Here is a 27524-nt window from a genome sequence, read left to right as displayed (position 1 = left end):
TTAGGCAAATATTCCCCTATATATTTGGAAATCGAATTTTTTACAGACATATAACAACAGTTTGCATTTTATCTCTTTCTCTCTCTATACATATAGAGAGAGATACAGATGTATAAACACAGATATATTTTTTTAAGTTTACAAATCATAACTCACAAAAATATACATAAATTAACTATATCAAAAGTTCAATAAATACTAAGTTTCTAAACATTAAAAATATTTTCAAAAAAGACTAATTTTTTTAAAAAGCCTGTACTATAGGTAATTTTGGCATCAAATGCTAGCAATAATTATAGTACTGTTTCCCTTATGTCTTAGCATCAAAATGTACATGCATGCAAGTATAATTTATCAGAACAATAACAGCCTGCCTTTCCCTCTCTATTCCCCTTAAAAAATGCATATAGTTGCCAAGAGATAAAAAAATTTTTTTTAACCTAATAATGAAACAATAATAAGTAAATGTTATTACTGAATTATACAATTAAATAATAATTAAAAAAATAAAGTCTATTTTATAGTAAGGGAAATCTGAAAACTTTTATGATACATAAAAAATTTGCTCAAGAATGATAGCTGAATCACTGACTTGAAACATAATGACAAAATTACATTTCCGCTTTGCTATATTTTGATATCACAAGACCACACTATTTTTGGCTTCAAGGTTTTGTCTTAACCTCTTAAATCATTCAACAGAGTTGACTAAGGTACACAGAATTAAATTATTTCCATGCACCCAACTAAATACATTCAATAATTTTTTTCAGATATGAATACAGTTTGTTTAGTTTGGGTAAGTTTTGAGTTAAAATAAAGAAAGAGGTTGAATTGTAATAAAGAATAAACAAATTGGTAGAAACAAGATTACTTTCTGAATTTTTATTGGTACACTTAAGAATTAATATAGTATTTTATACAAGAGGCCAAATTGGGGGGGAAACCCCACAAGTAATGGTTTATAGATGCAAAATAATTAATTATTCAAAAATAGTGAAGTGTAATAAAATCTGATAAAAGGATTTAAAATCAATGTTGATAAACTTTATGTAAATTCAGTATCTGAAACCTTCGTAATAAATATTGTTCGGTGTTATAGTTAAGTAATTTACTTTTATCTTACAGAGAGATATCATTTCTGAATATGTATCAAATGAAATTAAACATGACTTATAAGCTTAAAAAAATGAATAAAGACTGCTTTGCATGTTCTACACTGTTATGTCTCATACATATGCTTAACAGCTAGGGAAAACTTACAAGTATGCACTAATAAACTGTACTATAATTAAAAGGCTGTAAAAATAATGATTTGTTAAATGGAAGTATACACAGTCACAAGAAACCATACTGTAGAATATTAAAAAAATTAAGTCCAGTTTCTAATAAGGAATATTTCTCAATACTTTTGCAGTTTATACATAACTATTATAATAAGACTACTTAAAGTATAAAAACTCACTTTCACAATTTATAGGATCATCACCACTTTCACTTAATGACTGAGATTTCTCCTCATGGTATCCATTACAAATAATATTGTCAGAAACATTTTCTACACCAAAAGAGATATTAGGACAATAATACAAATACTTATTATCAGAAGGGTAAAAAAAAAAAAAAATAAATAAAATAAAATAAAATAAAAAGTATACTAGTATCAATGCAAAGATAAATCAGCTTAAACAGAGTTGATAAAGTTTAAATTATTATAAATATTTACTTTTCAGAGCACATAGCATTAAAAAGCAGTGAATAACAATTAATATTCAACATTCTGTTTAATATAAAACAAGATAAATACTGGAATAATAATTAACAGAAATATGTAACAACAAGTAAAGATTTATTTATTTATTTATTAACAGCAGTCTGATATAAAATAAATAAATACATATTAAATTCTCCTCCCCAAATTTAAAATTCCACCTCCATATTTCACAAACCTATTACTAAATTTAAATCCAGTATACTCAGACATTATGCTTCAATATGCTTTATACACTAGTAATGCTAAAAAAGTACTTAGTCTCTGATGTTTTAGTTTGTTAAAATAATAAAGCATTTAGAACAATTACATATGTGAATATTCATGGCCTGCTAATTCTGATAAACCTTTGAATAACTTGTGAAAAAAAACTGTTAATAATAAACATCACAAGCTATAATCACCTTAATTGTTATAAGAAATGAAAGGAGGGAGGAATTAGGCTTATAAAAATCATAAAAAAAATATTTTCTTCCCTTTTTGGGAAGTAAAAAGACAAATGAATTAAATATTCTGCTAAAAATAAATCCCTATAGATGTAAGCAATTATTGCAATATAAGATTATCACAATGCATGTTAGTCCATGATTTCACAAATAACAAAGCTAACTTCTCTCAGTTCTTACAATTTTAAAAGGAATTTTAGATTACCATCAGAATAAAAGAAAAAAATGTAGTGATACAAACATCTACCTGCATGTAAATATTTGTAAATTTACATCTTCGTACCAGTGTTTGAAAATATTGGATTCAATGTCGGGCACAAATGAAATGAATTGAATAGCCAGATTAAAGTCAGAAATCCATGATATATAACAAAAGTTTATCAAAACATATGTTTCATAAAAAATTAACATTACTTTGCTCCTGTTAAAATAAATTTTGAATAGTATTTAAGTATTTTCTCTTCGAGCATCAAAGTTGGTAGAGAACCAGCCAAACTTGCATTAACTGTTTCAATGCAAATTTGAAGGAGGAGATCACTCTTTATTATATTAGATAATCAGAGATTAATTAAGAGTTTATTTAATTATATAATCAATAGATACAAGTTTATGGATATATCAAACAAAGAATCATACATAAATATGCACTCTGAAATTATCTGATAGCTATACAAATATCTATAAATAAAAATAGGATTATTTACTTAATACAAAAACTCACTTTGGTAATTTATAGGATCATTGTCACTTTCACTTAATGACTTGCACTTCTCATCACAGTATCCATTACAGATATTATTATCAGGAACATTTTCTATACCGAAAAGGATACAAAGATGATATAATTAATACAAATACATATCAGAAGAGTACAGAAGGCAAAAAAAAATTCTGATATAAATGCTGAACTAAATCACTTAATGCAGAATTGTTGAATTTAAATTATTGTAAACAGGAAATATTTACTTTTCAGAAATACCTACAAATAAACATCTTTAAACTAATTATCAAAATTAGCAGTAATCACTACAACCTTATATCACAAGACATAACCCTATGTTCATAATGACACTTAAAATGGCAACAAAACTGTCACCTTTCTGAATTTGCACAATGGAGTCATGCAACTCTGTGGTGTAATATCTTGTGCATATTTTGAGAATATACCCCAATATAACAATCTCAAAACTTTGAAAATACAACTTGCTCTTCTGCAGCATGACCCAAATTTGAATTCCTTTTATTCAAAATGCAAGAGAACACATAAATAACAAAAAATTTATAGCGATCTTTATAAAAATTTAACTGACTTACTGAGTGTGTGCGATTATGGCAAAGCCTCGAGGGCTATCTGCCTAATGGGAAGGATGCCTTCGTGGAGGACTTTCTAATAACTGACTTACTGAGAACAGTACTTGCACATTATCTTAACCAAGCAGCCACCAAATTTTAAGAAAACAAACTGACAACCATGCGCATAACCATCCTTCAGGCAACCATGCTCCTAGCAATCCTTCAGTCAAGCAATGCTGCCGTTTTTGTAATTTTTTTTATTGCCATATTCCAAGTTCCAATGGCTTTTATAATCAAATTGTGATATTTTTGCCTTAAGCTTAATTTAAAAAAAAAAATTTTGTAGAATTTGCTAGGAATGAAATAAAAACTACTAAAATTTCTAAAGGAATACAGAATTTTGCTGCAAAATTTCTAAAGGAAACAACAAGAAGATGCATTCAGCTGATTGCTACTGCAGAGTATCTGCAATTCTCTGATGTTTTTCAAGTGAAAACAAATTGTTCTATTCTACACCCCCCATGAATACAACAGGCCTGCTGTTGTGCTTAAGCTGTTACTGTATGTCCTCTGAAGGAGGGGGGAGGGAAACTACTACTTGTGCATCATGGCCAAAGCATGGGAAAATAATACAAAGTCTTTAATCCGGACATCCATAATCCAGAATGATCTATAATCTGGACCTCAAAGCTACAAACTTTCTGTGCATGCGTAGCGTTTACGCATGTGCATAACACGTTTACGCATGCGCATAATACGTACGCGCATAATTCGTTTACGCATGTGCGTTTAATGTATAACGAACAGTATACGCTAGGCTAAAATTATCTAATTATCTATTTCAGTTAATGTTGCAGATTGCATTATTTCTTAATCTTCTAATTGGATTCAGCTTGCAGACTGTTAGAGCAATTTCATAAAAAGTAAGCTTGAACTTTCGATTATGTCAAAAAGAGTTTCCGATTCTGGAGCTGCCAAAGGATCTACAAAGCAAAAACATGTTTCGATGTCCATCAAACAAAAAGCAGAATTGCTGCAAAAAATGGATAAAGGCATGAAGAAAGGGACAGAGAGGTTAGCCAAAATGAAAAAATTTCGATTGGCAAGTTAGTCGGTATTCTCGGCACAGCAATTACAGGACTCGAACAGCGGAACTTTGTTACTGAAAAGAAATTATGTCTGTTTATAGAATTAAAGAGAAAGTATTATCACATAAAACGAAGCAACTTAAACAACCTGCATTGAAAGAAATGTTTAATGAAGTAAACAAATAAATATTAAGCTTTTTTTTGTAAATTTTGATACCCTTTAGATCATAATTGCTCTTTATTTCATAAATTACGGTTTCATATTTTTAATTTTATAATTTCTGCATGCCACATTACCAGATTTAAATTGATGATCTACAATCCGGAAAAACCCCTAATCCGCAATCGCCTGGAAGTCCCGAAGAGTCCGGATTAAAAGCTTTGTACTGTACATGAGCATCAAAGGCCCTTGAAATACTTTAGCTTCCTCTGTTGCTGCACATTTCATATCATAAGCTTAAATGTTGCACTTCATAAATTACAGAATTATTAACAATGTGAAGAAAATATGCACATTACAAATTAAATGTTATATGAAAGTGAAAAATGTACTTCACAACAGACAGTTCTGAGTTGAAAATAATATGCAGTGTGAAAAGGGCTAAATATTATTATCAGCTCTTAATAGAAATTACCTTGACAGCTTTCTTTACGGCGTTTTCATTTTCCACTAGTCGAGCTCTCCAGGATTACTTTCAGAGGGTTTTCCTATGGCTTATGTTAGGGTGTATTCATGTAAGTAATGTCTCATATTGCCTAATTTACCACAGAGACACTGGTTTGGACCTCTAAGGTTGAACTTATATACATAGGCTGGTGTAGGGCAATGTTCAGTATATAGTTGGGTCAGCATGGAAACTTTCCAGTTTTAGGTTGACGAGACTAGTGGGAAAAAGTTATGAGTGAAGACGCCCTGTGTCTCTATATCCCACTGCCTTTTCCAACTGTTGTCCGCATTTATTTTGAGTTTTCAGTTGACTTTGGGTTGGAAATATGTCTCACAAAAAAGACTGTGTATGTTGTTGCTACCTTTGCTAACATATCCACCTTTTCATTTACCTCATGCCTACGAGGGTTTTGATCCTAGGTTTTGATACTTTGCAGGGTGATGAGACCATCACTATGAAAGAAAAGTTTCCGAATAACATATACCAGTTAACTTTCAAAGGCGCCACCACTTATAGTTTCAATATTAGATAAGCCGTCTGTGCATATAACTGTTCTAAAATTTTTACCGAGACCACTTTACTGCTCGAGAACTGCAAATAATTGTACAGTTGGGGAGAATAGCACGGAAAAATTAATGCATAAGGGTAAATTGCATGTGCTGGCCACAATAATTTTATTGGTCTAAAGTATTCCAAAAAAATCAATACCTTATGTTTAGTGTGTGACAAATATTGCATTCCATGTTTCAATCATGAACATGCAAAGAAAAAGTAAACATAACTTACCACAGTATCAGAAAATATATAACTACTATTTATAAACCTGGAATTTTTACTATTTGGTTATGTATGCTAATGTATGTGCATATGCTAGAGATTCATGTATAGACTATCATGTATAATTTGTGTCTGATCAGTGCACTCACATCATATTTCTCTCAAAATATATATACATACCATTTGTAATAGATCATTCCAAATCTCAATTTTAAAAGGGTATTTTTAAACCATACGATAAATTTTGGGGAGAAAAATAAATGCAGGTTATTATATATGATATAACAAGGTATTTTATATCAATTTTATTTACTTTTGAACAATACATTGTATTTTTCAGAATACTGCAGCACATATTCATATATTCTGGACACCATTTCCAAAAAGCAAAACGAATTATTCCTAAATGAATTTATTTCAAATTTTTTTTTTACTTTGTACATTTTTATGAGTAATAAAGAAATAAATTTAGGAAATTACATATTTTTGTAATTTGGAAGCAATTTGAGCAAAGCGTTTCATAGACCAAAGAAATTTGCATTCCCATACAAAACTACAGAAAAGGTGATCTACCAGTGGTATATGTGGCCACAAATGTGAACAGTGCTGTGACCCACTGGTGGATCACAAAGCCTTAAAAAATTCTTTCTTCCCAAACATGCAAGGTATCTGTCAGACATAAATTTGCAATGAAAGCTGTGTTTGTTTGCATCCACTGTGGTACAAAACTGGAATGTGAGCTGAGCTCAGTGACAACCATCCAAAGATTAAAACACATGCTTGTGGCATATGCCTAAGGTGAAAAAAGCTGCACTAAAATTTCTGCAGGAATACAGTATTTTGCTGAAAATCACTAACAGAAACAATTGCTTTTAATCTAACCTTAAAAGTGATTGCTCCAAAATTTCCACCTGAATATAAGAAACAAATATCCACTTGTAGGTAGTTTTACTGACAGATTTTATGGATAAGTAAGCATAAAATACATATGTTATAATATGTAGGATTATCATATCATGATAAAACATAAAATATATATGTAATAATACAGATGTAAATAATGTATGTAATAATTCTCTGCTATTACAAATCAACATAATTTTCTTCCGCAAAAAATTGCCAAATTGTGCTAATACTAAATATGAAACTGGGAATTTGTTCGAGAGAAGACACTTAACATTTAATTCAACAGAGTTCATACGGAGGCATAAAAATGCCTTCATAACTATCTGAATGCATTTGCCAAACAATATCTACCAGAAATCAAGAAATCTGTTTGATCAATCTGCTAACATGAAAACAAATTTCACTGCCAAAAGGTGATAATAAATTATTGGGTATTAAATAATAAATATTAGTAAATTAGTAAACAAAAACTCCTTTCATTTTTAATACTTTGAAGTATGCTTAAATGCTGGCCAATCAAAATTCTGTAAACCAATCTGTATCAATGGCACCAAAAATTCCTGTGAGGGCACACAAGTTCATCGTGAAAGAGCAAAATAAGTGTTGGCGATGTTTAAATAGTAGCATTACTTTTACCTCCTTACTACTACATTTCAGCATACACATGGAGTAAGTTTCAACTAGACACACAAACTATGGAAAACAGATTTCAATGAAGGTTGGATAACTAAAATTATGCTAGGACTACAGTCATGGAATCTCGACTTTTCAGAAATATTCATGAATTTTAATAACAGTGATAGCTTCTTTCTCTCAGCAAATTCCAGAAATTTAAAGGGGGGTGACTAACAAACTGCAATCACATCAAATAAAGGAATATTTCAAAACTCTTATGAGAATGCTGCAACAGTAAGGCAAACATTTGCAGGCATATTATCAGTTTTTAGGTTTGTCACAAGTATTACATGATTTTTAAAGAATCATAGAAGAATTAATGATAATAAGACAAACAATTAATGTTTTGGTATAAATACTGCACATTTTGAACAATGAGAATTTACAGCCCTTAATCAATGCACAGACTGAATTTTTTCCCCTTGATATAATTAAAAATATTCAATATAAATTCAAAGAAATAAAAGTTTTCATAAAATAATACTAATTTGGAACCAAAACTAAATGTGAAGATATTTTGACTTTTCACTAAAGGTATTTTAAAAAAAGAGAGATTTAACATCACATTCTGTGCATTATTTAAAACAGAATGATAAATTACAATCACGTACAGAAAAAGTAACACAGTCATACACAAAAAAAGGTCTGATGGTAATATATATATACCTACCGTGACTCTTATTTTCTGCAACAGGTACGTATGATGAAGAATTATAATCTTTCTTAACATTTTCTTGATGATGTCCTCTCCTTAAAAATGGGGCAGGATTTAAAGCACTAATTTCAACATCAGATAGCAATGCACTATAATCTTCCACCACTCTATTTTTTACCTTAGGAAATAAATGAAATGAGGAAATTTACACAAATGAATTTATGAAATAAATTTATTACATGAAAATGTTTTTAAAAGTACTTGAAAGTAACATGACTATAAACTTTTGATATTTAATTTACGTCTAAATGAAATATAGCCTAAATAATGAGGGAAATTTTTCTAATAAGTAGATATAAAAGTTGACAAATAAGGAAGTACATTACGAAAATGCATCTAAATAAATCTTTCTCAGAACTTTTAGGTCAATATTCCCTTGTGTAACTTACTTTTTGCAATGTTATGCATGATGCAATAACAGAATTGAGACTGGTGCTAGCATAGATGAAAATGTTGATGCTGATCATCTTTATGTAAGTATAATTTTATAAATACTAAATACAACCAAACAATGTAACACCAGAGATGGATATAGTAGTATTAAACATTCAGCAATTTCAAATGAAGGTTTCACATACTGCTGCATTACACATGGAATGTGAAAAAAATATGTGTCAGGTTGCATGTTAGCATGATAAAGACAGAGTGAGAAAAACATGATCTTTGCTTTTCTCATTATATCAGTCTACTATCAAGTAGACAAAGAATCCTTAAGTTACCAGAATTTCTTCGCAGAAGGATGTAGCACCATTTCATCACAAGTGTAAAATTTTCAATTTGATTATGGTTCGATTAGAGATTTTACTTTCACTTATGCCATTACACAAATGTCTGCATCATCAGTATTATACAAGAAGCATACAACATGAATTAATTTTAAATAATGTGCTTAACAACTTACACAGAAATATTTATCATGCACACACTCTACAATTAACATAAAAATATTTATTATATGTAATTTATTACTTTTAAAATGGATAATTAAGTGAAAAAGACTTTAAGGCTTTTATAAAATAAAGTTAGAATTTTACTATAAATATATGCATGATTAATTTAATATTACAAGATTATTTACAATAAATAGATATTTAATTAATTATATTAGATTAATTTATTTAATACTTCATAATTTACAAAATATTGCTAAACATAATATAGTACAAAGTCCGAGATCTGGACTCGTTGGGAGTTTGGCGATTATGGATTTGGGATTTTTCGGGAAACTAGATATCAGTTTAAATCTAGTGAGATGATACTTCATAATTACAAAACATTGCTAAACATAATATAGTACAAAGTCCGAGATCTGGGAGTTTGGCGATTGTGGATTTGGGATTTTTCGGGAAACTAGATATCAGTTTAAATCTAGTGAGATGACATGTAGGAATTATAAAATTAAAAATATGAAAGAATGATTTACAAAGTGATAAAGAATTTATGACCTTAAAAGAATCAAAATTTACAAAAAAAAAAGGGGGGTTCAATGTTTATTTGTTTGTTTCATTTAACGTTTCTTTCAATGCAAGTTGTTGAATTTGCTTAATTTTTTGTGCCAATACTTTCTCCTTAATTTTATAGACAGACATAATTTCTTGTTCAGTTCCACTGTTCCATTGCTCAAGTTCTGCAATTGTGGCCCCAAGAATTCTTACTAATTGTAAACTGAAATGTTTTCATTCGCAACAACCTCTCTTACTGTCTTTGTTGTGTCTCAACTTAAGTAGACAGGCCCGCTTCTATTAGGCATGCAACGAATGCCCCACATGCAGCTGGAAAAATTTATGGGAGCTAAATTCAGTCAGTATCCTATAAAGTGGAAGTTACTTAACAAGGGCAAATACATTATTTAATATTTTTTTTTTTTTTTTTGTCTGAAAGGATGTAAAAAAAAATACCTTTTTATCCAAAGAATAAATTAAATTATTAGATTACATATACAGGGCATTTCACAGATCATGGGACAAACTTGGAGGGGTGGTGGAGCGTACTAAAACACACATTTTTTTATAGGAATGAAGGGTCTAAAGTGACGGGTTAAGGTAGGAATGCAAAAAAAAAAAAAAAAAAAAAAAAAAAAAAGAGGAAAATGTGCTTATGTACAAAATCAACGCAAAGTGCTTCTTTGTAGCAATACAGTATTCACAAATAAATGTTCAAAATTGCGAATACCAGCAGTAATACATGCTTGGCAACATCGCAGAAGGGACTGACAAACATTTTGAAAAATGACAGGCATTTCGTGCACGCTTGCAGCCGCAATGGATAGTCATGCGATGAGGTCCTCCAGTGAGTCAACAGGAGTCTCGTAAATGATGCTCTTCAGATGGCCCTATAAAAAAAAAATCCAAGCTGGATAAATCTGGCGAATGGGGTGGCCATCGAACGGGTCCACCAAGGCCAATCCATTGGCTCGGAAACGTCCCATCCAAGTAATTGCGGATCTGCACGTGGTTATGGACTGCACTATCATGCTGGAACCACATGTGATCACGAACGACAGCCGGAACATCCTGCAGCAATTCCGGTAGCATCTCTTGCAGAAAAATATGATAACATAAGCCATTTGCACGTGGCAGGTAAGAGATATATATGGGCCTATGAGGTAGTCGTTAACAATACCCGCCCATGCATTCACAGAGAAGCGGGTTTAGAATGCATGTGGATGTGTGCCATATGGATTACAAGTTGCCCACACGTGAATGTTGTGGCTATGGAAGATGCCGTCCTGTGAGAAAGTTGCCTTGTCCATAAAGAGCACATCCAATGGGAAATCTGCCTGCGCCGCACACTGCTGCAAGAACCAATGACAGAAATGAACTCGAAGAGGGTAATCTGTCTCTTGTAAGGCTTGGACTCTCAGCAAATGGCATGGGTGCAAACCATTTTCATGCAATACTCTCCAAACGGTGGAATGACTCAGCTGCAGATGACGTGCAATAGCTGTTTTACTTGTCTGAGGTGATTCATATGCAATGTTCAAGATGGAATCTTCAATGCAATGTTGTCTGCACTTCTTCTTCCACTCCTAGTGTCAGAGGTGGCTTCAAATGACCCGTTTTCACACAGAGACAGATGCAACCTCTCGAACATTGTGTGCTTCAGCATACGCCTGTTCGGAAACCGTTCCTGGTATAACCATAGCGCTGCTCTGCCATTCCCATTAGCAGCACCATAAATGAGATGCATGTTAGCCTTTTCCATGTGCGTAAACTCACCCATCACGCTCGACATCAGAGTTGCGAATGATCCTCTGATGCATCAGATCGTGGTTTGTCCGGCTCACTACTGCTGCATTGCCAGCCAATCACAGCTGTAGTTCCTATTACTATTAGTGTTCCCTTTTTTGAACATTTACTGTGAATACTATATTGCTGCAAAGAATCACTTTTGCATTGATTTTGTACATAAACACATTTTCCTCTCGTGTTGTTTTTTTGTGTTCCTGCCCTAACCTGTCACTTTAGACCTTACATTCCTATACAAAATGTGCATGTTTTAGTATGCTCCACCACCCAAGTTTGTTCCATGATCTATGATTCCACTGTATTTAAAATTATATGAGCACACAAAATAACCTGCACATAAGCACTCGCCACCCCCCCCCAAGAATGGGCCTATTAGTATCAATAATTTTTTTTGACTTTCTGGACTGTAACCATACTACAGATTTGGCCATTTAATGATTAATTGGGGCATTGTCACTACTTTTATGCTTTGTCAATATACTGATTTTCAGCAAAAGGTATTTTTCTTTGCTCTTACCAATTCTTTAGTAAATCCCTTAAACAGCCTGACATATGATAAATCCAGAAATGTTCTCCTTATAAGATGGATTTGAAGGGGATAGTCATCCCAATGAAAAACTTCCAATATATAATCTTCATTCATTACCACTTCTCCACATTTCTTCATATTCTATTAATTGGAAAATTTCACTTTTTGCATACAATAACTGAAAAACCTTCAAATTTGTGGCTATCATCGCAAAGCTTAGCTGTCATCTGCTATATACTACTGGCAATGTATCATAAGATTGGCAACTAGAGATGTGTGTTTCCACTGTCTCACTTTCTATAGCATGTTGATGAAGTTATGCCTGAATTATATTAGTTTAGTTATTTATTATACGTATACCTATTTCCTGTTTTCAAAAGCTTAATACTTATCTGAGGCCTGAATAAATAAATTTCCACATAAACTTAAGTCAGTGCTAGACATTTTGTGGCCTGGTGCAATCTCTGACGCACCTCATGAAATTCTAAAAATTTTGCATCCTATTGCTTTCCCTAAATTTTAAAGATTTTGCCATCCTTAATTAGCTCAGTGCTTCTCTAAATTAAAAAATTTGTGCCTCCTCTAAATATACAAAAAATTATACAATAATAAAAATGAAAAAAAAAAAAAAAAAGTATTATAATAGAAACAACAATATTTTAACAAAAGTTAACTATTGTTTACTTTTGTTAAAATACTGTTGTTAACAAAAGTTAACTATTGTTTGTCAATAGTTATTTGGACCTTGCATCACAATTCAAAATTTTTTGCATATTGTATATACACAGGAAGTATAAAACAAGTTAACATAAGTATTGTGAATAATTCATTTTAGCATTAACTACTTTCATGTAAAAAAACAAACATTATCATATGTTCCAGATTTACAAAGCAAAGAGGCCATCTAATTATATAATGAATTTATTACTTAATACAGTCAAAAGTCTTTAATCCGGACTCGTCGGAACTTCGGCGATTCCGGATTATCGATTTTTCCAGATTATAGATCATCAGTTTAAATCTGGTAAGATGGCATGCAGAAGTTATAAAATTAAAAATATGAAACCGTAATTTATGAAATGAAGAACAATTATGATCTAAAAAATATCAAAATGTACAAAAAAAAAAAAAAAAAAAAAAAAAAAAAAGAGCAAGCTTAATATTTATTTGTTTTTTTTTTATTAAACATTTCTTTCAATGTAAGTTGTTTAAGTTGCTTTGTTTCATGTGATAATACTTTCTCTTTAATTCTATAAACAGACATAATTTCTTCTTCAGTTACAAAGTTCCGCTGGTCAAGTCCTATAATTGCTGTGTCGAGAATAGCGACTAATTTGTCAATCGAAATTTTTTCGTTTTCAATAACCTCTGTGTCACTTCACTATCGGAAGCGAATTATAATGAGTAGGAATTTGATTTAAATCATATCAAAGACGGAGTACATCGAGATAAAATACTACATTTAGTAAGAAATTATAAGACAAATAAAATAAAAACATCTGTCCTGAAGATAAGGATAGTGCTGACAGATCAACTTCCAATTCATTGCGCGCCGTGTCGTTTCCCTTCCCCCGCAGAGCAGCGTGAAATTGATAAACATATTTCGGAATGATTAGATAATCAAAGGATATGCCTTTATCCATTTTTTGCAGCAATTCCACTTTTGGTTTAATGGACTTCGAAACATACTTTCACTTTGTAGATCCTTTACATATTAGTAAATATATATCGGAAATTCTATTTGACATAATCGAAAGTTCAAGCTTACTTTTATAAAATTGCTCTAACAGTCTGCAAAAAATAATAAGCCGGATCCAATTCGAAGATTAAGGAACAACGCAATCTGCAACATTACCTGAATTAGATAATTTCAGCTTAGCTTATACCGTCCGTTATACATTAAACGCGCTTGCGTAAACGTATTATGCGCATGCGCACACGCATATTCGCAGCCGTAAAGGTCTTACGCGCATGCGCAGAAAGTTTGTAGATTTGAGGTCCGGATTATAGATCATTCCGGATTATGGGTGTCCGAATTAACGACTTTTGACTGTATCAAATGACTATATTATGACTATTAAATAGCCATTGACACAATATGCATAAATAATTTATCTCTTTTCACTTTAAATTCTTCATTTATAGGATAATGTATGAACTTTATTACTTTTATTAACTTTAAACATTAATTAGTACCATCTGCATTTCTGAAAAGACACTTTAAAATGAACTAGCTTTAACTCAGTTCATACTTGCAATATATTCAGCAACATGATACTATGTATATCTTTAATAAGATCTTCAATACACAACTTCCGTAAACTCGACATTAACACATAATTTTATACCAAATATCATAAATATCTGTCTAAGAATAAAAAAAAAATAAATAAATAAAATAAGAGACCATTGCAAGTCACAAATTTGAAAGTGATACCCAACATTATTAGAATATATTTTAGATAGAAAAAAATATAACACATTGAAACTCTATACTGTTTAATCTGAACTTAAATTTAGATTACAATGTGATGAGAATAAAAAAAGAGGTTACTTAATTGCAAAATTTACAATAACAGACACACACTGCAAACAATGTGAAATTAAAGAGAATCAAGTGAAGAAAAAGAAAGAAAATCTGAAAGGATTTAGATTTTAACATCACACCAAACGATTTATCGAGGTATTTTATGCTCCTGTTGAGCATCACAAGTTACCAATTTGCTCTTGGACTTACTCCTGCTCACACATCCCTCCTTTTTAGCTTTTTGATTAAGCATCACTCTATTTGCTCTTACACCACATAACATTCAAAAGCAAAATCACAAAATATTTTAAAACAAGCATGTCTTTGGAATTACTCATAGCATGCTAAAATTGCTAAACATATTTTTTTATATATTCACTATATTATTTCTTTGAAAACTAGCCATTCAAGTGGTCAGCCACCAAAAAGAGTTAACATAAAAAAATGAAAAAGTATACAATGATTTTATGAATTCAGCTAGTGTCATTTCATAAAAATGTTTAATATTTCTAATTAGACATCATGATTTAAAATGCATTTCTATTTATATCAATCAAATTAAAAAGAAGAAAAATATTTTTAAGAATTGCATTTGTTGCTTTTCAATCACTTGGTTTGCTACTCAGTGGCAGAAAGTTTAAATCTGAAAGTTAACTATCTTACGCATTACTGAATAACACATTGGTGAATGGAGTTAATAAGTATTCTACTTGAAGCAGTGGCAACATATTGCTTTTACACAGCCTAAATTGAGGATTAAATTTGAAAGATAAATATTTTGGTAAAAATATATTTACGGGTGGACCTTGCCGATAATTGGTGAGTTTTGGTGGTACACGGACACCTAGTTTGTGCGATTCTTTGACTTGTTATTTTGCCTTTGTGTAGCAATTGGCAATTTTTACGCCAAAAACAAGTCAAGAATTGCACAAATTTGGTATCCATATACACATCGACCTATTTTCACTTGAAAAAAAACATCAGAGAATTGCACAAACTAGGCATTGCACACTTCCTTGACTTTGTCCGTGTACACATCAATCTATATTCACTTAAAAAGTCAAAGGAGCAGCCAACAAAAATTTATAATTTCAATTACATTTTAACTCAATGAAATAACATAAAAAAAAGAAATTCATCTTAGCACTACACAAAGGAAATATCCACTTATTTAGAAATTTCTGTGTCTTCAGTCAAACAAAATTCCTTAACAGCATTCAAAAACTTCCCTAAAATTACCTGAACTAGAATCTCTATATTGGCGTCGCCACATAAATTCACAAAAATAAGAGTAAAAAATATTATCTGTAGTGCCGGTATCCTCCATCATTTGACCATACGCATTTCCTTCCTACAAACAGGACACTTACAATGGCTACTAAGTAAACCTTCATTTACACACCAGTCAATTAATGCTTTTTTCCCTTTTGTTCCACCACAGAAACTTCAAATTAATCTTACCAGATTCAGCAATTTTACTGTGTAAACCACAAAATAACAACATACTTCTTATATAAAACCCGACACTCAAACAAAAGTCTTTCCAAATCTTTTCCCATCATTCAATTTCACGCAACCAGCTACGTCATAATAGGGATTCCATAGCATTCAACTACTCAGGTTACCATAAATGAAATAACAACTTAGTGATAATCTAAGGGGTACCCTTAAATCTACTCTAACCAATATTTTACATATTCCTGAATGGCAAGAATCTAGCATGCTGAAGATAGAAATGTTTTATTTCAAACAGTGTTGCCACTTCTCACTTTCAAATTTCTGTGTTTGTTAAACAAAAAGCCATTAAATTTGTTCAAAATATGAAATAAATCAAAAATAAATCTAAAATTTGAGCTTTGAAGTGCCCATATTGGTGTTAAAAATTCAGTGCTCTAGATGCTGCCATTTTTCCCCAGTATTAGGAGCATACATACATGCACACAGATTCTCACATAACATAATAAGATGCCCAATATAATTGTAATGCAAATGTTAAAAAATGCTGAGCTTTTATTATAATGACCACTGTTTGAATTATGCAGAAGGTAAAAAAAACTGCAGTAGCAGATCAATAAGAAAGGGGGAAAGAAAAAGGAGAGAAATCCCATAAATAATGGCCTTCACACAGCAATTGTAACCGTAACCTTAAGCATGCAACTCAAAAGAATAACACCTCATTTTTATCAGATCTTTACATCACAGTGAACATGATACAGAACCGTATGCACAGAAATCATGAACTTGAAACCCAGTACAGCAAATGAATATTTTTTCCTTAGCAAACACTCTGATCTGGGGGGGGGGACAAACTTTTATATATATATAAACATCTTATGGCTAGTACTCAGAAAATAAAAATTTTAGGATTTTTTTAATTCAACCTGGTAGTAGTAAATGTAGTTACTTCTGCACTTTTTCTGCATACTTAACAAAATTCAGGCCATACCATAATTTTGCATTTGAACTTTTGGAGCATCTCTGAGTGTTAGTTTTAATCAAAACAAAACACCTGCATTTAATACTTTTTTCCATCACTATTCAGAGAAATGTATACTTTTCTGGATTATACGGATAATTAAGAAATCAAAACTTATTATTATGAGGGGAGGAAAAAGAAAATGCACAAATGTTAGAAGCTCTTTAATGCAATGAAAGATGTTGAACTGTGGATTACTTTACTGCACAGTTCACATCAACTTCTACACATTCAAGATAATTCTATATATTCTAAATAAATTATTTTTTATAAGAGAAAAAGGTTGCATTTTTTAGAAGCAAACAAGATGCTCTGTTACATTTCTGCCTCTCCATCAATACCTACAGACTGTGCTTAAACTTCAACTGAATCAAATTCTTTATTCTCCTTCCTACCAACATGAAAAGTCTGAAGTTTTAGGAAAATTTCATCATTCAACAAGTTTTATAAAATGATTTTAGTTTAAAGATCAAAGGAAAAATAAACATTAGTTTTATGGGAGAGTTTTCAAAACTAACTTGAGAGATTATAAATTGAAGATTCAATAAAATGGTAAATGTAATATATTGCACAGCACTTAACAGCTTTCTGTTTAGCAAAGGATGCCTTAAGTGGACTAGTTCTAATAATCAAAATTTCATATTTACCATACATACATAAAAAATCATGAAAACAACTATGGAAAAAGCAGCTCAGTGCTGGAATTCGATTGGAACAATGTTAGAGATCTATGGCATCATTTGCTTAACTATTAGCAAATTACAGAAATATTTGTATATTTTCCCTAAATTTTTCTTTTCAAGATGTCTAGTTTATAATTCTTATTTCAGACATTTCCCACACGTTGATATTATGAATAAATTCACGCCGTTAGTTTCAGAGCAAGGAAATTTAAGTTTTGCAGTCTTACCCAAGATTCAGGTTGAATATCTTCCCTTTTCCTTCCTCGCCAAGTGTGTTGCAGTGTAAGATCTCTTTCAACATATGCACACTTGCGTATGACTTCAGGCATTTTGTTAAATTCAACCCCAAAATCATTCTGCAAAAACAGAATTTGATTCATTTAAAAATAATATACAATGTATTTGTTTAAGAAATTTGATAAATAAAGCAACTTACTTCTCTAAGGTCCATATGCTTTATATATTTCATATTATTTACAGCAGTTGGAATGATTTTCAGCTTGTTTTTATATAAATCCAATACCAATAAGGAAGTTAAATTGTTAAATGATTCAGGAAGTTCCATCAACTGTGTAAAAATACATAAAAGGAGCATGTGACACAAAAATCTATTATGAATATCTCTATGAGTTTTTTAATAAATATCTATTCATAATATGCATACAAAATCTTCTGACCATTTCTTTGGACTTTGAATGCAAATTGTTTAATTATTCATTTTAAAAAATAAAACTTGCATCTAAATTTATTTGCATTGTTTTTCTAATTTCAAACTACAATAGACTTCTAATTAATCAGGATAACAATGATGATGATATTAATTGTTAATCCATATTTATGATTAATCTGATTACAGTTAAAGAAAAAACATAGGACAGAAGAATAACCTATATTGATAGAAAAATACTATTCACTATTTAGTTTTATTTTTAAGCAGTTTAATTTAGAGCATAAATTTATTTAGTTATGTAAATTAAATAGCACAAAACAAGAGAAACACACTTCATTCCAGAAAGAAAGAATTATTATTATTTAATATTGCTGTCGAGTTTCAATAGGAATCAATGGAAAACAGAAAATTAGAAGCTGTACACTTAATTTATTTTTAGAATTTAGCAATTAATTTTTAATGGATGATTTAACAATACTTATATATTCTTGATTATGTACTATTGAAGATTGAAAAATCCCTAAATATTGTGACATCATAATATTTTTAGAAAAGGTGCAGTTAATTGTATTAAAGATATTTACTCAAATTACAGAACTATAATATTAATAACAAAAATTCCTAAAATATAAAGAATGCATACCAAATTATTATCAAGCCTGAGCTCTTGTAATTCAATAAGCTTACCAAAATCATCTGGTAGATAAGAAAGATTATTCATGGACAACAGACAAACTTTCAACTTTTGAAGTTGGCAAAAACTTTTTGGTAAAATTCTAAGAGCATTATGACATAAATTCAAATATCTCATATTTGAAAGGCATCCAAAATTTGTTGGTAACTCAACAAGTTCATTTTCATCAAGCTCAAGTTTAGTCAGATTACATAAGTTACAAAATGAAGATGGTAAACGAATCAAATCATTTCCATTCTTAAGAAATCTGTTGCGTTCTAATTCATCTAATGGACTTCCCATATCTAGAAACTTCAAGTTCTTCAACTGTCCAAAGTTATAAGGTAGATGTGAGACATTATTTCCACTTAAATCTAATCTTTCTAACAATTTACAGGTATCACAAAATTTTTCATCAAAAGGCATCTGTTGCAAGTTATTGGAGCCAAGAAAAAGTTTTTTTATGTTCTCCATTTCAGAGAACCATGGGGGTAAAGAATCCACACAATTATTTGTTATGTAAATTGTTTTTATGCATTTGGCTGCTTCCAGTTTTTCAGGTAACCTAGAAATTTTATTATTAGTTAAATCAATGACTTCTAATTTTGATAAATCTTGAAAGCTTTCAGGTAGGCAACACAAACAATTATCAGATAAATTCAAAACTTTCAAACAGTTTAATTTTCCAAAACTTTCAGGTAAGCTACTTATTGCATTGCCACTCACATCAAGATATGTGAGAGAACATAAATTTCCAAAGTTGTGAGGAAGATTTTCAAGAGCATTTTCATCTGCAGTTAATTCTGTCAAATTCACAAGTGATGATAAGCTTTCAGGTAATTCCAGAATTTGATTACCAGTAAGGCACAATTTTTGTAATTTTTGCAAATTGCTAATACTTTCAGGTAGCTTGAGTAAATTATTTTCTTTTATGTATAATTCACAAAGATGAGATAAACAACCTATTTCATCTGGCAAGTGTTCAAGCATATTTCCATTTAAAGATAAACATGATAATGATAATAAATTTTTGCATAATAGTGAAGGAACTCTGGTAAGATTGTTATAATTAAGAAAAAGTTTTTGAATTTCTGTTAACTTTAATACTGTTTCAGGAATTTCATCTAATTCTTGAGACGAATAATCTATGTAAGTGTCATTCATGGTCAACCTGTTGTGTACGTAAGTGTCATTCATGGTCAACCTGGAAACCTGTTGAGAGAAGAAAAAAGTATATTAATATTTAATAAGAGTAATTCTACTACTTGCTTATTCTTATTAACAACAACAAACAAACAAACAAACAAAAAAAAAAAAAAGGGGGGGGGCGGGATGAAATTTGTTACATTTTAAAAAATTAAAAACATAAAAAATTGTATCCTTTTTTAAATAAAATCAAATTATGTAGTAAATTATTGTAAAGCATATAACATAGAATTGACATGTTTCACTTCAGCAAATATATACAATATGATTTTATGTACTCACTCTAACCATGCATGTATTTCAAGGATAAAATTTACCATTTTTAATGCCCTCTATATTAGGTATAGCTATCTGTCCTCTTTTTCCGAGACATTCCCATTTTTTGGCCCTTTAAAAAGGTTCTCAGGGGGATTTTCAAATGTGTCCTAGGTTTTTAAGATACTGAAATTATATAACACTCTGAAAAAATGCAATCCTCATCGTGATAAAATGATTGTATGCAGCAAGCAGAAGAAGCATATAACATGACTGAGGAAATATGCTGAGAAACAAATAAAATGAATGGCTCTTGCTTATGCTTGTTTTGTTTATTCACTTGCATATGAGTACTAAACAAATTCATTGGAGCAGGCAAACTCCTGTTGTTGGTCAAAAAATAATTAAGTATTTTGGCCATAGTGTTCTATTAAAAATTCTGCAATAATTATGAGCAATAATTATAGGAATTGCATGTTTTGAAAGAAATATTTTGTATTTATGTATATAAATACTGTTTATATAATCTATATATTTTTTATGCATGTATAATCCTAAACTACTGGGCCAATTAAGATGATAGAAACATTATATGAGATGGCTTAAAATATATTATAGTTTTGCATTAAAGTCTACTGGTTATTTTTCAGATGCAAAAAGATGCCATAGCCAAAATGCATTTTTAATGAATAATTGGAGAAAAATATGTTTATGAAATAAAATTTATCTGCAAGTACAAATACATTCAGCAAATTTATTCACTGCAAATAAGGACTCTTACAATATCACTAATAAGCATAAAAAATGTTACCAAATCAGGCTTCCTAATATAGGTACCCCCCCCCCCCCGAAATCACCCCTAAATGATAAGGCCCATACAGTTAAAGGAATCATTACATATCACAAAATGAATCAACTTGTGATGTTTTTATCTTTTGATTGCATTATGAATATTAAAAAAGTATTCTTTTCATGATTCTGATACTACTAGAAACTTAACTAGCAATAAAACAAAAGCTATAGTGCTATCTCCCCTATATATCTTGTAGCAGCTTCCTCTATGCATAATATTATCTTTGTTGTCACAAAGTTTAGTTTCTCTAGAGTGGCAACAAAAAAAAAAAATAAATAAATAAAAAGAAGTTCACTTTGATGTTGTAACTCTAACATCTTCTTTTATTATTATGAATTCAAATATTAATCCATTATATCATTTAAAGTATTAAATGATTATATGGATTAATATGTCAATCATTTAAATTATTAAATTATCTTATGGCTCAGTGCCCAAAACAATTTCCACTATTGTGCACTACACTAAAAACGTGCTATCTCCACTATCCAGCACATACAGTCAAAAGTCATTAATCCGGACTCGTCGGGACTTCGGCGATTCCGGATTATCGATTTTTCCGGATTATAGATCATCAGTTTAAATCTGGTAAAATGGCATGCAGAAATTATAAAATTAAAAATATGAAACCGTAATTTACGAAATAAAGAACAATTATGATCTAAAGGGTATCAAAATTTACAAAAAAAAAAAGCTTAATATTTATTTGTTTACTTTATTAAACATTTCTTTCAATGTAAGTTGTTTAAGTTGCTTCGTTTTTTATGTGATAATACATTCTCTTTAATTCTATAAACAGACATAATTTCTTGTTCAGTTACAAAGTTCCGCTGTTCAAGTCTATAATTGCTGTGTCGAGAATACCGACTAATTTGTAAATCGAAATTTTTTCGTTTTCAATAACCTCTGTCACTTTCTTCGCTATCGGAAGCGAATTATAATGACGAGGCATTTGATTTAAATCATATCAAAGACGGAGTACATCGAGATGAAATACTACATTGAGTAAGCAATTATAAGGCAAATAAAATAAAAACATCTGCCCTTAAGATAAGGATATTGCTAACAGATCAACTTCCAATTAATTGCATGCCGTAGCAGCGTTAAAGATAAACAAAGTTTAGATAAACAAACGTTAAAGTTTAGATAAACAAAGGATATGCCTTTATCCATTTTTTGCAGCAATTCCACTTTTTGTTTAATGGACTCCGAAAGTTACTTTCGCTTTGTATATCCTTTACATATTAGTAAAGCGACGCATGCGCAGAAAGTTTGTAGCTTTGAGGTCCGGATTATAGATCATTCCGGATTATGGGTGTCCGAATTAACGACTTTTGACTGTATAATGAATAAAATTAAAGATAGGGAATGTGCAAATGTTTCATGCGATACTAAATTACTACTCACACTCGTAAAATATTATGATTCTCAGAATGAGTTTTAACAAGTAATATCCCATGAATTTTGATATGTGATGAAACCGCTAACTCAGTTAACAAATCTATTCTAAATGAATTTAAAACACTTGAACTCAAAACGTGTCATTTATCACAATGATAACTGAAACACAGTAATTTCCTGTCTAACATAAATTTGCATTAATATGACTGCATAAAAGTTATAGCATTTAAACTGAAACCTATGGCAATTAGAAGTAAGGATTCCATAAAATATTCCTCATTTTCCTGACTTCATATATATAAACAATACTTGCACACTTAATTTACAAAATAATACTATGCAAATAATTCACACTATAACAACAGAAAAGATTATCATAATTTTTAACCACCCCTTAAAGAATAAAACAAAGTATAGAACAAATACAGAACATGAGGACATACACAGCTTCTATAATGTAATGCATGTTGTAATGTGAAATGGAAACATGGAAAACTATAAGGTATTTTTCCTCTTCTTTCAGCACACCTTTGTGGTGTAACAGTAGCACACTTGGCATGTATTACAGAGGTCCAGGTTCGAGTCCTGGGGAAAGCACTGCTCATTTTCCACATGTCTGCTGCGTCGTCACCACCAGGTTTTGGTCTCCTAATCCCCGGTCACCCTTTAGAAGGGGGAGTATATAAGGTTTTTTAATCCCTCCTTCTAGCATGCCTTTGTGGCGTAACAGTAGCACACTAAGCGTGTACTCGAGAGGTCCAGTATCGAGTTCCGGTGAAGGCATTGCTCATTTTTCATGTCCCTTGCTTCAAAATAACCTAATGACTTTACAACACAGTACAGAACAAAGTCCGAAATCCGGACTCGTTGGGACTTCGGCGACTCAGGATTTGGGATTTTTCCGGATAATACATAATCAGTTTAAATCTAGAAAGATGGCATACAGAAACTATATAATTAAAAATATGAAATAATGAAGTATTTATGATCTAAATGTAATCTTTGGGTTTATGAGTATCATCAACAAATCTATTTTTAGCATATGGAAAGAACTTTTTGGTAAATTTTTCCTCGTCAACATTTTTTAGCGCAACAGAAATCTGTAATCATCGCCAAGTGTAATGCATACCACAGTCCTTTATTATTCAAATACTAACATAAAAAAATTTATTAGGTATCGCTACATGAGCCATTACTCAAGTTGTCCTGTTTTGATAAACATGTGGTAATGAAAGGAAAGTATAATAAATAATGATTCGCCAGGTTGGCATTAGATCAACAATGTATCTGCGGAGTGTTTCGGTTTGAGATGTGTGCGAAAAAGCAGATATGCAGCAACGGAGCCAAATTACTGATTGTACAAATTTATGCTAATATGTTTCTTCAATAACAAGGTATTTTATTTACTGTGGAAGTAAAATTAAAAATCAGGATTCTCGAGGTGTTTTATTATGTGAGGAGAAAGAAATTAAATACGAATGCGTAAAGCCTACGAGAAAAATTTTGTTGGTGGTTTTGAGGTCTGGATTTTAGATCATTCCAGATAATGAACGTCCGGATTTCGGACTTTGTACTGTATGTAGAAAATGAAAAATAATTTTAATACAGATATTTACAAGAAGTTTTCAAAAGAACCATTACCAACTGTAAGAAGAAGTGACTGGTGTACACTTTTGAAGATATCTGGCATGTCATGTATTTTCACAGCAGTGATGCTAATTCTGGGACAAGAAAGAAGAAAAATCAATTCACTTCAATAGATAAAGCTCTTCAAATGTTTCTGAAATAAAATCATCTAGGCAGGAGAGATCTGGAGATGCACATTACAAAATGATGGGTCCATCGAGCCCAATTCATTGGTTCAGGAAACTAAGTATTCTATACTCCTGTTGTATTCAAGTTAGCACTCCATTATGCTGGAACCACATAAGTTCATGGACATTTGTTAAGATGACTCCAATAAACAGGCAGGATTTACCAGAGGTAAAACAGCACTTGAGTCTGCCAAGGCTTGCTTACAGAATGTATGGGGTGAATGTAATTAGGTGATTCTGGATGATCCCCACGCAGACATTCTTGGGAATATCAGTATTTCTTGTAAATATATCGATAATTAAAATAACTTTCCTATATTCTCCCCATGTTTCCGCATTTATGTTTCCTATTGCAGAAAACACTGTAATATAAAAATTGTCACTTTTGCCACGTTTTATCATTTCTCAAAATTGTGATCATCTTTGCTATTATATGATGTATGTATTTACATATTAAAGTAACAAATATTGGAAATATCAATATTTCTCATGTCATGATTAAAATTACTTTTTATTTTCCATGTTTTAACCATTAACCATATTCCTGCATTTACGCTTCATACTTTACCATGCATTGTATTAAAAAGTTATTGCTTTTGCATATTCCTTCAGCCCTTACAATTGTGACCATCTCAAAGGAGTACACTTAAATAGTTTAGATAATTATATAAAATAAGTTTTTTATATGTAAAATTTACAGAATGCAACATTTAAGGGTTTGCTATACTAGGTTCACTAACTTTTCAGTTTGTTAAGTATTAGCAGATGCTTTCACATCTGTTAATATTTGCATCTGGTCAGTGTTAACCAATATAACAGATAAATTCTGACAGAGAAATGAATTTGCAGGAACTACAATATACCAAAATGCTATTTTTAATCTGGTTGACTCATTGCCAGATAACTGTCTTATAGCCGCTACTGTTACCAGAGCTGGTTGCTCGATATCCTGACTTCTGTATGTTCTGCGCCACAAAATAATTTACAATTTTAATCATTTCATTCTTCTGTTATAATATATTTATAAAATAAACATTAATTCTGCTGATTTTCTTCATGTTGCAGCAATAATAATAATCAGCAGTATAATTTTTTAAAAATTTTTTGACCAAAAAGTAATGGTTACTAGTTATTTAGAGAACTGTTAACAGATGAAAGAGTTGAATAAACTATTCACCTTTATCAAAATGTAAATCCTTTCGGTTTCGTGCATTTCCTTCATTATCTCCTATTCAGACAACAGAACAAAATCTATACAATGAACTTATTTTTTTGTGCTTCATTTGATGCTAAGTGAATGCAGTAATCATGTGCATTATTTAATTTAAAAAATATTTAATATTAAATTACATATATTTAATATTAAAAAATATAAATAACTAAATAAACTAAAAATTTTATATTTAATATTAAAAAAAAAAAAAAAAAAGCTTTTTTTTTTTTAAATTTTTTTATATGAAACCGAGCTTTAATTTTTGGAATTTTTATATTGATAAACTGTACTGTTAACTACTGTCTCTCTATTTTCTTTTACTTTCAGTTTTAATCCTTTCAAAGCTCAAGCAAAGTGTTAAAAGTGAAATTTTATTATTTGAATACATTTGTAGAACTTAAGAAGTATATATATATATATATATATAATAATAAAAAAAAGAAAAAAAGAAAAAAAAAAAAAAAAAAAGGTGGGATAAATCCTTTACAGCAACAACAACAACAACAACAACAAAAAAAAAAAAAAAAAAAAAAAAAAAAAAAAAAAAAAAAAAGAGAGAGAGAGAGACTATAAACTAATAAATAAAACCAATCCATGACAAACAGAAACTTTATATTTAAGCAAATATAAAATGTCAATAATCATGCAAATGTGATAACTCAGTTTTAAAACAATACTTACTAAATCTAGCTCAGATTTATCAAATTAACTTTGCTCCAACTATAAATTATCAAAATGTATCAATGTCATAAAATGTCGTCCACTCAAGGCTGAATTTAAATTATTTAAATCTACCTTAAAGACACTGATGATTAGCCTAAAACCTGAGTGATTTAAACTGAATCACAATGGCATTGGTGAACCTTAAGGCTTAAAGTACTTGCAGTACTGTTAAAAACTTAACCTCCAACAATTTAGCAATGTATAGATATAAGTACGAATGTATGTGTGTGTATACATATGCAAGTATATGCACATAACATTATTAGTTTATTGTCCAATCAACTGCAGTACTTTCACACACATTAAGCTCTTTGTCACACCATTTCATGAATGTCAATTCCTCTGCCCAAGAATACATGAATCTAACAGAAATGAATGGTATTCTGGAACCACTGAACCAATTTTCAACATAAAGGCCCTTTTTTTTTTAACATTGCACCTCCAAATGATTTCTTTGTTACTATAAAGTTTCATGTTGTGACCATTTTTGCATACTCGTTGATCAGGTGAATGACTTCTTTCTTGAAAAAAATTATATGGCATCCCCTCATTACTTGGCAAATAAAAGATTCTTAATGTTATATTCACACACACACACACACAAAAAAAAAAAAAAAAAAAAAAAAAAAGGCAATGAGTATATTTTTAAATAGACAACCCGAATTCAAAAATTTCATCAAAAACTAATAACATATGATCATACAGTGAGAGCAAATATGCACTTCAGTGCTAATATATGATTGTGTGGTGAGGTATAAAAACATGTAACCAAATTTTAAAGACATATCTCGGTTGATTAACGATTCCATCTCAGGGGCCAAACAAAGAAATACCCACTTTTTCCCTCCCTATTAAAAAAATACAAGTCAAGATAAAATCCTTTTTGAGGAAGTGCATAAATGCAATATAACTTC

General features: G+C 30.6%; 1 protein-coding gene across 6 annotated transcripts in view; it reads right to left on the bottom strand.

The window, feature by feature from the left end:
- The window catches only part of LOC118205393 (uncharacterized), an 84165-nt gene that overhangs the window by 37830 nt on the left and 18811 nt on the right, over positions 1 to 27524 (bottom strand). For 3 of the 6 annotated variants that reach the window (XM_085818318.1, XM_035377771.2, XM_085818320.1), the window contains exons 1-7: positions 24502 to 24581; positions 19116 to 20357; positions 18239 to 18370; positions 18030 to 18158; positions 8295 to 8457; positions 2939 to 3031; positions 1466 to 1558 (exon numbers count right to left, since the gene is read on the bottom strand). In XM_085818318.1, coding sequence (XP_085674444.1) covers positions 1466 to 1558; positions 2939 to 3031; positions 8295 to 8457; positions 18030 to 18158; positions 18239 to 18370; positions 19116 to 20357; positions 24502 to 24555 — 1906 coding nt within the window. In that variant the 5' untranslated portion in view covers positions 24556 to 24581. Of the gene's footprint in view, positions 1 to 1465; positions 1559 to 2938; positions 3032 to 8294; positions 8458 to 18029; positions 18159 to 18238; positions 18371 to 19115; positions 20358 to 24501; positions 24582 to 27524 lie in introns of those variants that run through there. The other 3 variants (XM_035377891.2, XM_035377947.2, XM_085818319.1) reach the window with 1 other exon arrangement.

This window comes from Stegodyphus dumicola, chromosome 6, assembly GCF_044657685.1.
Source record: "Stegodyphus dumicola isolate Sdum_Otavi_A_Nest chromosome 6, ASM4465768v1".
NCBI lineage: Eukaryota > Metazoa > Arthropoda > Arachnida > Araneae > Eresidae > Stegodyphus > Stegodyphus dumicola.
Note: the sequence above shows the minus strand (reverse complement) of the source record. Positions and strands in the feature narration are given on the sequence as shown.